Raw genomic sequence first — 14,049 nt, forward strand, 5'->3', positions numbered from 1 at the left:
ATGCTCTATGGAGTTTGGAACCACACCTACAAGTCTGTGAAATCCTTGATGTCCAAGTTGTTCTACTATTGTATGGAGATGAAAATGGAACTGAAATATTTTACCTTGCTTCTAAGCAAGGTTTTAAAACAAACAGGAAAAATGCCTTGACTCAAATGCAACAAAGCAGTGCAGTCTGCCTCTACAGCATATACTTGCAGAGAGGTTATCCTGAGACACGGTATGTGCTTTGTGGCTTTGGTGCCCAGGACCCCCTATGCATTCACCAAGATTCTGTCACCTTAGTTCACCAGAACATCGATGTGTCACCCAGCTGACTGCCCTAACTAGTTGACACATATGGGTGTGGTTTTGGTGTTGTGACTGTTGTTGGCTGGAGAGTTAGCTCAGTTAAAACAGAACAATGAACTATTTTATGGCCTGATAGTCATGGCAGTTTCCTTTGAAAATAGATTTAGAATGCCTAAAATACAAGGAATCACAATCAAATTTTCTATAGATTTTTGTGGATGGAAAAAATTTTAGTGTAGCAAAGAGGACATCTCACATGCTTACTAGAAAAAAATAGTTGATATATTATCAAAACCATTGTGTTGTCTGCAGTGCTGATGTGTTTGTGTGTATGAGAATACTATTTGAAGGGCTTTTACTTACCTATGATCTTTGTTGATGTTCTGTTTTAAGGGGGCACAGTGTATCAACCAGTCACTGTGGTCACTCCACAAGGTCAAGTGGTGACACAAGCACTGTCACCTGGGACTATTCGGATCCAGAACTCTCAGGTTTGTTTCATGGGCTTCACAGAATAGTATTCTGAGTTCAGATAAATCTCACTCATTTTAAGAATTTTGGTTTAAATTTTACATGCTGTCACAATGAGCTCTGTGTACACACACACATAGTAACAAATGTAAAATTAGTGCAAGCACTCTTATAGGAGTTAAAGTTGTATAACATGGCATAAGGTCCCAGACGGATCTCCCTTGCCTCAGCAGGTCATCATAGTTCCTACCTGTTAAATATCTTTTTTTAGTGATGGCAGAAAAGTATAGGTACATGGACTTAAAAAAACCAACCAAACAAACAAAAAAAACCCCACCACCCCTACCCCAACCAACAAACCAAAAAACCCCCACCAAACCAAAGCCCCCTCTGAATTAAATAGACGCTTTTTCAATGCTTAGAACTTTTCTAATTGTTGAACTAGGTTTATGGCTGAATAGATTTACTATATTGCATTATGGTGCCACACTGGTATTGTCAGAAATTTGACTTCTTATGATGATGGCAACCACTAGTGCTGTGAAACTATATGTATTTCAGAATTTTTATTTATTGAGAAGCATTTTGCCATAAAACCTTCAAAATACTCACTTGAGACTATGGGAGATGCTCACATTGGGGTTATATCATTATATAACCTCAATTATATCATACCCTAAAATATAAGAGCAGGCACTCTTTTTTTGGGAGGTTCTTAAGAGTCGAATCTGGAGAGCTCAAAGAAACAACTAAGGAAAAGGAAACATGAAACCTAGACTATCTTCAGTTATGGAAAACTTTGCTAGCTTTCCTTTGAAGCAGGAAGTGGTAAATCAAATCTTACAGGAATACAGAGTCAATTAGAAATGTGAATGAGGAGCTACCATTTCCACAGCATAAAATCTGTTGGTAGTCACTGACTCACTCACTGTCTTTTCTTCTTCCGACCTTCCAACCAAAAAAGTATGCTTAGAGTATTCTTACCTTCTTTTTATTGGTAGTAGCATGTATATATTTGCCCATATTCTTCCCTAGAATGCACGCAGTTCTGTCCTCAGATACTTTCTGAAAGAAATGTGTAAATTACTCTCCTAGACTGAAATGTTTTTGAAGAAAAATGCTTTTTTATACCTCTGATGAAAAAAATAAAAAAAAAAGGGGGGACTTGATCTTCTATATATATATCTGTGGCTACTCTTGATGTTAGAAATCTCCAAACCCACGTATACATAGGTTTGGACCTGTATTCCTTGCGACCCATACAAAATCCTTCTTCAGATTTTTCTTTTTCAGTATTTCAGAATGGTGTGGAGATAGGGGGAAAAATAATGATGGAGAGCTATTGAAAGTTCACTACAAAGCCTCCATATACAAGGAGATTATTTAGAATGTAAAACATTATTTTGGAAATAAAAGTATGCTCCAAATATATATTTGTTGTAATTTGATAGCTTAAACCTTGCTTGAAACTTGTTCATACAGGACATAGACATAACAACTGGCTTGAAGAAATTGCTCTGTACTGTCTGAAAAACCTGATTTAGAATGATTTCAGCTATAATTGTCTGAAATATAATCTCATATGCAATTTATATGCTGTTTCTTCTCAGCTCTGCATAAGCATTTAAGAATGTATTCCCTAACGTTCCGAAAACCAATGTGCAAATGATTTGATTTATCCATAGGAAGTGGAAAAGAAAGCAAAAGTGAGAAAGAAATACGAACCTGTAGGAAAGTAGTAAGAGTGTTGTAAAGTGATTTAAGGGTTCTACCATATATATGCTCTTTGAGAATTTAGATGCATTTATTTAGCAGAACCTTTAGCATCTTTGTTTGCAACTGTAGCATAGTAATTAATTTGACTTTAAGTCCTTTGTTTAAATCTTACAGCTGCCATAGTTGTTTATATTTGCATAGTGAGTATATTCAGTATTCTGTTATTCAATTGCTCTTCACATGTGCAAATGACTATGTAGGGTGACAAGGCAACCAGATCCTTAGGGTAGCGTAGATTGATACAGAGGATCGTTAACCTGACGTACTACATAGGTGGATTTTATTCTAAATTAGAGTAGATCAGCATTTGGCTATTGTCACAGGATCACGTACACAGCCTGGTAACAGATGTAATTCTTAAAACAGAAGTTACATGAAATGTGAAAAACTATGGAAATCTGATAAAACATTTTCCCCGGATAAAGACATTTTGGAATGCTATTGTAGGAGAGCTGCTATTGTAAGTCTTCCCTAGGAAATAAAGTAGCTTTTTATAATCGGCATGCCTCAAGCCTAATTTCTTTTCATTCCTTCTATAAATGAGTTATTCATACATTGATATAGAATACTGCTATTACTATGTTAACTGCCTTATTTCTTCTGAAATTATATGTGCAGCTTCAGTTGCAATTAAACCAAGATCTAGGCATCTTGCATCAAGATGATGGCTCATCAAAAAATAAAAGAGGAGTTCTTCCCAAGCACGCTACAAATGTGATGAGATCTTGGCTCTTTCAGCACATAGGGGTAAGGCCTGAACATGATCAGCAGTCACAGGTTTTTATGTAACTCTTTTATGTGGTCTCTTGTGATTTTTGCTTCATAAAGAAGGTGAATTTATTCTGTTGTTATTTGTGTAATCTCAGTTCAGTTTTCCCTGAAGTCATTTGGACTAGTTCCACAGTCTAATGTCTGTTGATTTTATTATTATTTTAATAAGTATGTTACATTTGTACCTCATGATCTCAATAAACATTCTTAAAAGGGATCTTTCTTCGTTTCATTGTGTTGAGAACTTAATGCTCTCTACACCCTGGTTCATGGCACAAGGGAAAATAGTTCCATCTGTATTTTGTGGGAGTTTTTTGTAGAGGAGAATTTAAAATTTTCTGGCTTATCTCCTTTCCAGCAGTCCTTCTAATGTGTACCAAGTGTGTTACTATCTGCTTACGCTTTCAATAGAATGACTTTCCTTTGCAGAAAGGATAAATGAGTCTCAAGTTATGTCACAATGTTTAGTTGATTGATACCTACAACTATTACAACTGTTTTACAACAGACAAATGATACAAGGAAACTGTGTGTATGCTTCTTATGTTACGTGCACTCTCTTCATCCATTTAGTTCAGAGTAGCTTTATTTAACTAGAAAATGCTTGTCAGTACTCTCATATGACATTACCTTTAGACGGCATAACTAATCAGATCTTATCACATGCTGTGTTGCCCCGGGATCACGCTGTTTAATAAAGACTGCCAACCATGAGAAGCTTTTTCTTCTGAATTACACATCAGCAGTTTAATGGTATCACATACACTTTCAAGGATAAAATCGATTTCGTGTAGTAAAGCACTCTTTGTTAAATGGTTTTTATCTATAAAAGTTTGTGAGGTTTCTAAAGTTTGTTTTTTAACAAGTCAGATGGTCTTAATCTAGCAGCTTGAATCAGTTGTAATAAAGGAGTCCTTATTTTTGATGAGGAGATGAAACAAGCTTATGCCTTTTTTGTTTGCTTTTTTGTCCTGTCTAGCATCCATATCCAACAGAGGATGAGAAGAAACAGATTGCAGCACAAACAAATCTGACACTACTCCAGGTTAACAACTGGTAAGAGCAAAAATTCCTACTTAATGTCTGTTGTTGTCTTCACATGCTTACAACATAGAGAAATCATTAAGAGTATAACTTGGACATCTGGAGTTGAATTTACTGTTCTACATGTGTTACAAAATATGTATAAAAATACAAGAATGATACACTGATACACAAGCATATTGTTTTTATAGTAAGGTATAATCATACTTGTGCCATTTAAATTATATAAGGACTCCAGAAAACTTTACAACGTTAAGGAGTTAAGATTTGGTCTGTTGCTGAAAGAGGTGGAAGTACTCTCATGTCTCTTCTGCAAGTAAAAAAATTGAAGTTTAAAGCCTTTTAGTGACCTGAAGTTCTGAAAAGTGTTCTCTGGTAATCGTGGTTGCAAATGTTTAAGAAGTTACTGTCAACAGGTATTCATTCTGCTCTTGTATCAAAGGATCCTGTCCTCTGAGCAGTGATGTCTGAATGGAGAGTGTCAGTACATCAGCTACTCTAGTTCATGGTTCAACATGTTCTAGCATGTCTCATCTTCACTAGAGTTTAAGATAATACACCTCCCCCTGCAGAAGAGAAGAGCAAGGGTGCCGACATGCATCATATTTTGCTTGTGGTATTGGTTCCTAAGACTATTGCAGCTAAGTCCAACAGGGACCTCCCTCAGATTTCAATGATGCTCGTTGTGTGGCTGCAGGGGGGTCCAGTGGGGAAATACTCAAGATAGTAGTAGTACACTGGTTCCAGAAGTGGGACAGTGTAACTGTGCCTCTGTGACATGGTAGTAACGGAGCTCTATGGTACTGGGACTCAATTAATGTCTCTGCAAAGCATTGCATTACACCATGTGGACCTTCCAGCTGCACCCTACTTCCTCCCATTGCAGGTAAAGATGGGTCCTGGATGTGTTTTGTTAGAGTTAGCAAGGGATGCTATCCTCAAGTCACAGCTCCTTGCCACAGCTAGCTGCATTGAAATTGGTTCAGTTAACTGCTGGTAGCTAAGTGAGATGTAGTTTAAGTATTTTTCTTGTTCACTAGCAGAAAGGGGAAGGGCAACAATTAGCGTGCTAAAGTAAACAAGTGTATATCAGGGAACCAAAAGGAATTGGGAAAGATCTGAAAAATGTGTTTGCTGTTGTCTCCTGCATCAGGAACCAGACCTTGAAAAGCCAGAGAGCCTATAAAATAAGTAATGCAGGAGCTTAAGGAGGTAAATGAAACCAGACCAAGTAAACTAGGTTAGGCAGGGGCTAGATTTTAGCTGAACCGTAATGAGGGGAGTATCAGCTTTCTGAGCTGTGCTGTCAGCAAGTTTTCTGGTGCTTAGTTTTTAATAAGATCTTGAAACGTACATCTGTCATGCTGTCTGGAGAATTTCCCCTTCTGAGGTGGGGGGAAAAAATGCTGCTAGCAACAAAATGATAGAAGTACTTTCTTAGCTAGTTTGCCAAAATCAAAGGATGACAGTGTTCTGGGAGCAGTTTTACACATTAAAACGGATGTCAAGCCAAGCTGATAGGGAGAAGATTTTATATTCCTAGTTTTTTTTCCTCATTGTATACTTTGTGAATCTGAGAGATAATTTTACAGCCAGCTGGTGATAAGTATTTCTTGTCTTCAATTGTGTTTAGGTTTATCAATGCTAGAAGGCGAATTCTTCAGCCAATGTTGGATTCCAGTTGTTCTGAAACTCCCAAAACAAAGAAGAAAACAGCTCAGAACCGACCGGTTCAGAGGTTCTGGCCTGACTCCATTGCCTCAGGAGTTGCTCAGCAGCAATCGAACGAGCTCACAATGTCAGATGGTAAGGAGAACTGGCTAAACTACAGATAATGAAGTTAATTCCTCTGTAACTGGGAAATTAAGGGTTTGATGCTTTTTGGGGGAGGAGGACTTCTTGATATTTCAGTATAAATGTGTTAATCTGGAAAAATATAATGTGTCAGTTTCTCTCTCTTTAAAAAGTATCAGTGTTTTGGGGGGATATTCTATTGGAATTTATTTTGAGAGACTGTTGCTTTTGTTTCAAAGGTTATGGAACAGCAGAACAAGGTTAGATGTGCAACTGAGTTCTCTCAATATGCACGTGCATGTCAGTAGCATTCTGTTTGATTAGCAGTATTGGACTGCAATTTCAGTTACGTCATTCAGTTACATCCTGTTCACATTCATTTTGCTGTTGCTAGAGGGGCTGAGCATCTGCAATTCTATATATGCCTCATGTTTCAAGTAGAACATTGAGAAGCAGAGATATGTGAGAGCCGCCAAAGACTTTGACTGAAGTAACTTCCTTAGCATCAGATCAAACAAATAAATGCAATTTAAGAAAGGTACACAACTGCTTTAATCTCAGGACCATCCCTTCTGTCCTGCTGCTTTATTCCTTTCCAGTTTTAGCAACTTTTTCCTCAGCCTCCACTGGATCTGACAACAGCTGTATCCATTTAAGTCACCTTGAATCTCTATGAATGCTCCCATTTTTTTTTTTGCAATTAATTAAACTGGAATACTTTGCAGAAATGGTCTTGTGATGACCGGATTGGAGAATTGCTGTAACGGGTGTCCATAACGCAGTTAAGTTTAAGATTCCTGTCCAACTTAATTCTGACATTTCCTGATATTCAAGTGTTTGACAACCTATATAGCTTTTGTTTTAATTTAGTTCCTTAGGTTTTCTTCCTGTTGATTAGAAACAAACTCTGTTTTATATAAATACGTATTACTTAAAATTAGAAACCAAGAAAGATGCTAAAGTATTATGATTGTGCCTCTCCAGGTGCTGTTGTAACAATTACAGCTCCAGTCAACATGAATGTAGACAGTCTCCAATCTTTGTCATCCGATGGTGCTACTTTGGCTGTTCAGCAAGTTATGATGGCAGGGCAAAGTGAGGATGAGTCTGTAGACAGCGGTGAAGATGATGGAGGAGATCTCTCAACAACAAATATCAGTGGGCTGGTCTTGGATAACAGCGATTCTCTGCAGTAGGAAGCAAGAGAGTGTGACAAAATGTCTAGGAAAAAGAATGGACTGACTGACTGACTGTTTTTATAGTTTGCACAGCAAACATTTTACACAAGTTTTATTTCTAATATGTTTTATATGTAGATATAGAAGGGTGCACTTTTTTGTATTTCATAGTAAGCTTAAAGAGTGTTTTTGCAGGTGCAGCAACTTCTTTCAAATGTGTTTTTTCATTTATTTTCCTTTTCTTATTTCAGAAAATTATATCTAGTAATATAAAGAACCACATAAGCACCCCTTTGTTCTATGAATTGGAAGTGCTGCAATTTCTAAAGAATTATGCAGTTTCGATTAGTGCTGTTATTTAACACAGCTCTTGATGGGCAGGTGATGTAAATTTAAAGCATGTGACACTAGCGTGTGGACTTGATCATTAAGTTAGATGCATATATTTGAAAGATGCTTCTGCACCTTAAAAACTGCTAGTCTGAGGTGGACAGCAACACACACAAAAAAGAAAATGTTGATGTGTGATTCAGTAGCGAATGTATGGCAATTTAAATAAGTTTAGTTTCTCTCATAGTCCGTAAGCCTGTTTATCATTTGCTATAAAAACTCCTATTTTTACCTTGCCGGGGTTATTGGATAAAAAATATTTTTATAAATTCACTAGGAATTGGGATGACGACTGTATTAAGCAGGAGGAAAAAAAAAAAAAAGAATTTCCAGAGGGGAAAAATAAATGTTTAGTATTCCTATTTGGAAGGTCTGAAAACTGACCAAATTTAATAAACAAGCCTATGCTAGCATTCTATGATTCTCAGCTATCCCACAGTGATATACTATATTTGATAATAGCATAAGAAGGGCCCACTGTTTGATGGGATTTTGATATTGTCAAACATTGATTTATATTATGTGTAAACTAATATTCAAATTACGTTAACTCTGTATCTAGACTTGTATCTGAAGATATTTGCTAAATGAGTATTCAGGTAAGTAAATTCAAATACCCACAACTTTTCCAGTTATTAGAGAAATTTAACAGTTTATAGTTTGTACAACTGAATCTGAAAAATGAAAAGCTGCCTACTATACAGTCATGAATTCTGCTATTTCTCTGCTATTTTATTGCATTTGAAATATTTTCCCCTATACAAAAAGAAATATAACTTATGGATTTATATAAAATTTCTTCAGATCTGAAGGTTACTACCGGAATATACAGCAGGCTTTATTAGAGTAGAAAATCCTTGTGTGTCGTTTAAAAACTAAGAGCTAATGATGAAAACACTTATTTTTGTGGTAAGAGTTCATTTCTTTTTTTCCCCAAAGTTTGGACTCTATGTCTGCCTATCCATGAACACTTACTTTTGGAACTTTTGTATTTCCCCATGTTAAGTACAAGTAACAGACTCCACGAGTCTCATGGTGAGATCAATGTCTTCTGTTCCCCCTGTCCATTTGTGACGATGTTTTGAGTTAGATCAAAGCCAGAACATCCTTCTGATTTAGGGCAAATCTAGTTGCATTTCTAATGTGACACGGAAAAAGATGTTAGCTTTTAGAATCTTTAGACATTGTATTTGAACAAAGCCCTTTGACAGATGCAAATATTTAATTGAATACTTAATTTCTGCTTCAGAAAACACTCAGGCATGTGCTTAGGTCCCATTGATTTCAGTAGGATTAATGCATGTACTTAACATGCTTAAATGGTTGGAAGGTGGTCTTTAAAGGTTGTCTTCCAAGGCAAATATAAGTTGATATGAAGAAAAACTTCGGAAAGAAATGTCAGTAGCATTGGCATACAGACATGGAGAATAATACTAGTTTTCAGTGACTAGTAGCTGTTTTGAAAAATTGGCGTTGGGTTTTGCTCAACACAAGTGGTGTTTCTGCTATGGCTTTCGCTTATTCCTGGCTGAGGATCTTGCTTCTTAGTTCAAATGCTGTAATGATCTACTCCAGCTGGAGTGGTAATTTCTAAAGAATGTGTTTTCTTCTAACTTCTCTGCTTCGCCACTAATGTGCCATGTTTGTTAAAGAGCATAGTAGATGAATGATGAAAGATTTAATTAGGAGGGCGTTGACATAGCATAACTATCTCAAAAGCTATTGTCAAATTCAGTTTGACCCCAAAACATTTCAAAAGACAGCTATCATATACAAATCATGCTCTTCTGGAAACATTCGACCTACTGCTTCTACAAAGGATACCTGAGATGACTAGAACTGAGAGACAGATTCTGTATTTTTCTTTTTAGTTATTTTTCATTTAATTCCATAAGTGCTTCATCACCCCCACAGTTTCCATTACGTAGTTTTACGTAGGTTTTATTTGTTGGTTTGGGATTTTTATTCAGCTACCCTTGTTCATATTTAATAATGCATTAATTGTCCTTCTGGAATGTAGGCAGATGAATAGTCTACTTCTCAGTGTGTACAGGCCTATGGACAAATACATGCTTTTCCAAATCAACCTGTGCTGGAGAAACAGGCCATTTCTCACTATCTCCTTTTCCTCCCTGACCAGTTGTTGCTGCCTTGGATATACCAGCAGAGCTTTCCCCAGTGTGCCCTGAGGTAGTCTAGGAAGCAGCTGAGCCAGCAGATCTGTTGGGGCAGCGAGTAGCCAGCAGTGAAGGGAAGGGTAAACCAAAATGGGCAAAGAACTTGTGTGGTTTGGAGATAATGTGGCAGTGGGCATTTGCCCCCACTTCAAAACTATGAGAATTGAGATCTTAAAAAGAGAGAGGGTATACAGCTGGCTGGAAGAGGATCCAGGAATACGTAGTTTGTGCGCCACTTGGAACTCAATTGGAAAGAACCAGGCATCAGGGTTTGAAAACTTCTGAAAGTTTATTTTTCAGAAAGAAATCACTACCTGGTTAGCTTTTTCTATTCCCCCCACCTTACATGCAGAAGTACTGTGAAAGGGAGAACGTGGAATAGTTTCACTGTCAAATTAGAAACATAAAAACATAGGGACGTGAATTCCTAAAACTGAAAAGGCTTTACCAATGTAGTCAAAGGTATTGCTTAATATATGGAACTCAGACCTTGTATTTTAACTCAGTGAGAATTCTGTAGTGGGTATGAGCTGCACAGAAGTGCTTGCTCTTTTCATGATTTAAAAAAAAAAAAAAACAAAAAAACCCAAAAAAAACCCGAACACCCAAATGAAAAAAAAGCAGTATCCTTCCTTTTTTGCTGTGTAAAAAAGATTGCTGGTTTAAGTAAAGCATCACTATCCAGGAAAGGTACGTGTTTACATTAGTTAAAATGTTTTTATAGGGGACCTAATTTTAAACCCATATATAATTACCATACCCTCACCCCCACCCCACCTCCTGACCCCAATTAAAGTCATGGTCATATGCAATAGAACTAATTTGTTTTTTTTAAATCAATGTAATTCTTCTGCAGTTATGATTATTGAAACTTTTAAAATGTTTTCAATGTAATCTTGATCATTAACCCAAAACGGGGTTCTCAGGCCAATTTTTCCAAGATTTCTGTAACAGGCAATGCAATTTCCTGTTGTTCTTTAACTTTAGAAACATTGCGGGTTTTGTAAATCAATTCCAAATTGATCAGGATATATTTTTAAATGACTGTTCCAAAAAAAATAATCATGTTGAAAGACATTTATAATTGACAGGCATGGCTCTGGCCCTGCAGAGAATTTCCTAGATCTGGATATTGGGTCAAAGTGGAGTCCTGCTGACCTCAGGGAAACTCCGTGAGGCTGCATGTCGGGCTGCATTTACCTGCAAAAGAATCAGTTCCTTGTTCTGGTCCCTGATCACTATTAGGAACTTTTTGGAGAGCCCTCAACTTTATCTTCCCTGCATACCGAGGTTTTCTTCCAGTGGAAACCACGGTATAGACGAAGGGCTTAGAATGGCAGGAATTTGTGTTGACCTGGTGTGCACCACCTATCGTTTTGATGCTCAAAAATATGGCCAGAAGGCAGACCTACACTGAGGAATTAGTTCCCGGTTCCTGTTCTTAGAAAGTAGCTTCAGGTTTATGAATATTCTAGTGGAGTAGGGCCACAAAGACAATGCATGAATAATGTATCTATTCATTTCTCTAATCACATGGAAAAAGAATTAGAAGGCAGTTCCGCTTCCTGACTTCATGAACTTGACAGCCCAGAGGATGAAACAAAGCCTTTCCAAGGGATGGTAGTTTCATAAAACCATTAGACTTGTAGCACTTAAACAAACAAAAAACCCCCCACAACATCCTGGTATTTTGAAAAATTGGAACATGTGCATTTAATTGTAATTAAAGTTGGTTGAAGATATATTTTCTGAAGCTGAGTCGTCTTGGGAGAAAAAAAATGAATAAGTATTTGTCTATGCAAGACATAAATGTCAAAAATGTGTGAATTACCCATTCTTAGGTGCTGTATTGTTACTGTCTTTGACTTCTGTTACTTTGATTAGTCTTTTAAACCTTTCAGCCTTATATTCAGCTTAGTTTTTAGAGTTGAATAGGCAAAATGTAGTTTTGAAATCCTGTTGGAAATGTAACTAACCTTCATTCCCTCATGGAAGTCTCGCATGTTAAACAATTGAGTGAAATGTTTTGGTTTCCTAATAATAAATTCAAACTCTCTCCACCTCCAAAAAACAGAGCATATCCATGAAAATGCAGGTTTAATTGTAGCGTGCAAATGATCAAATCATCAGCCTTGTGCTGCGTACACTTTGCTCTTCACTGTTCAGTGTAGCTGAACAGTAAAGCAGGTTGGTTTTGCCAAACTCAAGCTCAGTGTGGATTCCTTCCCTCCCCACCCTTGGCTTGCTAACCTCCTTCAAATAGGTTTTGGGTTGTTTAATTTTTAGGTCCTAAAAGTAACTTGATCATCCAGTGTAAAGCGTAGTGAAATTGGCACTAATGTGCTTTTAAGTGGTTACCTAAATCATGTTATTTGTTAATTCTTGTCACCTGGAAATATAAAAAATCTGTTCCTTTTCTGTGACTTGGTTCTTTAGGACCTGCTGAGTGATCACAGCTGGTTTTGCCAGAGAAAAGCAAGGTGCGAGAAAGCAGTGAAATGCCGTACCAACCTTGTAGGCTACTATAAAGATACTGACTTCGTGTTAATAGAATCCAGTGTTTTCGGGTCATGACAGAAGTCGCTCATAAATCTTTCCCTGGGTTAGCAACATTTGGTCTGTACAATTGACAATCTTTAAAATGTGAACCCTGTAACTTTTTTTTTTCCTTGGTTATTAAGGGATTTTGAAGCAACTGATCTATCAAGGGATAAAATTAAAAATCAGAATATGGTTCATGGGTGATTTACTTTACACTACTGTTCTCTGTGAACTGAAAAAGCACACTTTTAAAGCGAAGCATTTACATTACTTTAACATTAACAGTATTGTTTGGCTGAAAGACAAATATGTTTTCAAGAAATCTTGAGCATAGTTTTGAGCTAGTTAACCAGTTCTTGGCCAGGGACAATCCTCAGCCTTTTTGTTTGTTTTGGTTTTCTTGTTTATGCAAATGAAGAAAAATGTTTACTAGTTCTTACCATTATGGGGATTTTTATTACACTTTTGTAATGCAGGAGCAGCTTCGATGAAAGAATTAGCAGGCAAATAGTCCATACTGCGTGTGACTGGGATTTTTTTTGTTGTTCTTCCAGTATTGTTAATCAAAATGGCATGGACATCAAACTTTCAATAATGGTTCCAACCATATATGGTAGCGACTTATTTGAAGAGACTGCCCCCTGTGCAGGCCCCGTGTGTTAACTGCTTAGCCAGATTTGTAAAATTACCATGTTCTACTAGATCAGAAATCTTCATGAAATGAGCAGCTTTTTTGTTACAAGATAGCGATTCCTCTCTAGCAAGAAACTCAAAACTATTCCGTCCAGTGTGTACGAGTCTTATTCAGCAAAGATGAAGACAGACATGGTGCTCTGAAGATAAAATGTGCTTCTGCTTAGCACCGGAGCATTATTTATTCCTACTGTTGCGTCCCCAGCACCTGGCATGGTGACATCCAGGTGTGATCCCCAAACGGTACAGCCCTGAGCCCAGGGCAGCTGGCTGAAGGCGCCCTGCGTGGCACTGCGCTGGCTGCGGCTGGTACAGCCTCATGGGGCCCTGCCAAACTTTTTTTACAGGTTTTTACTTACTCCAGAACATGTCCCTGAGGATTTGGAATCTTATTTTATTTTTAAAGGGTTAATCTGTGATTAACTGAGTAGCATGTGTTCTAGACATTTGATCGTTTCTTTGTCTGACATTAAATGAGTGCCTGAGAATAACTCTTGGTGATATTGTTGGAAATAGTTTTAGCTCTACTGCTGCCAGGGAGCAATTTTTTCCTTACTTTGAAGAGAATAAACAACCAACCAACCAACCAAAAAAACCCTGTAAAGCAGATTTTTTTTCACCTAAATTACGTCCAGTGTAGTGTATTCCTAGTCCAATGGTTTCAAATTCCCCTGGAAGATGAATCCCCCCTTCTTCAAGGAGGCATTACAGGAATTAGAAGGATAGTCATAAGAAACTGATGAGCCCGTTTGCTCTTGTGGAGCACCTGTTTACAAAGCAGCACTCCTTCAGTATGCAATTTTAGGGCTGTTTCTAAATACCGCTCTTTGTGGAAAACTAGAGCAATATCCTCAATGCTGAAACGAGGGAAAATAAACTCCACGCGCCGTGTAAAATGAGGGCTCTGCAAAAAGTAACAGAGA

General features: G+C 37.4%; 1 protein-coding gene across 3 annotated transcripts in view; it reads left to right on the plus strand.

Moving 5' to 3' along the window:
* PKNOX1 (PBX/knotted 1 homeobox 1) overlaps positions 1 to 7,946 on the plus strand; it is a 42,028-nt gene extending 34,082 nt beyond the window's left edge. For all 3 annotated transcript variants that reach the window (XM_074602786.1, XM_074602805.1, XM_074602795.1), the window contains 5 exons: positions 685 to 782; positions 3,157 to 3,285; positions 4,289 to 4,365; positions 5,987 to 6,159; positions 7,132 to 7,946. In XM_074602786.1, coding sequence (XP_074458887.1) covers positions 685 to 782; positions 3,157 to 3,285; positions 4,289 to 4,365; positions 5,987 to 6,159; positions 7,132 to 7,343 — 689 coding nt within the window. In that variant the 3' untranslated portion in view covers positions 7,344 to 7,946. The remainder of the gene's footprint in view (positions 1 to 684; positions 783 to 3,156; positions 3,286 to 4,288; positions 4,366 to 5,986; positions 6,160 to 7,131) is intronic.
* Positions 7,947 to 14,049: the final 6,103 nt, after the last annotated feature.

The sequence above is a fragment of the Larus michahellis genome, chromosome 1, assembly GCF_964199755.1.
Source record: "Larus michahellis chromosome 1, bLarMic1.1, whole genome shotgun sequence".
Lineage (NCBI taxonomy): Eukaryota > Metazoa > Chordata > Aves > Charadriiformes > Laridae > Larus > Larus michahellis.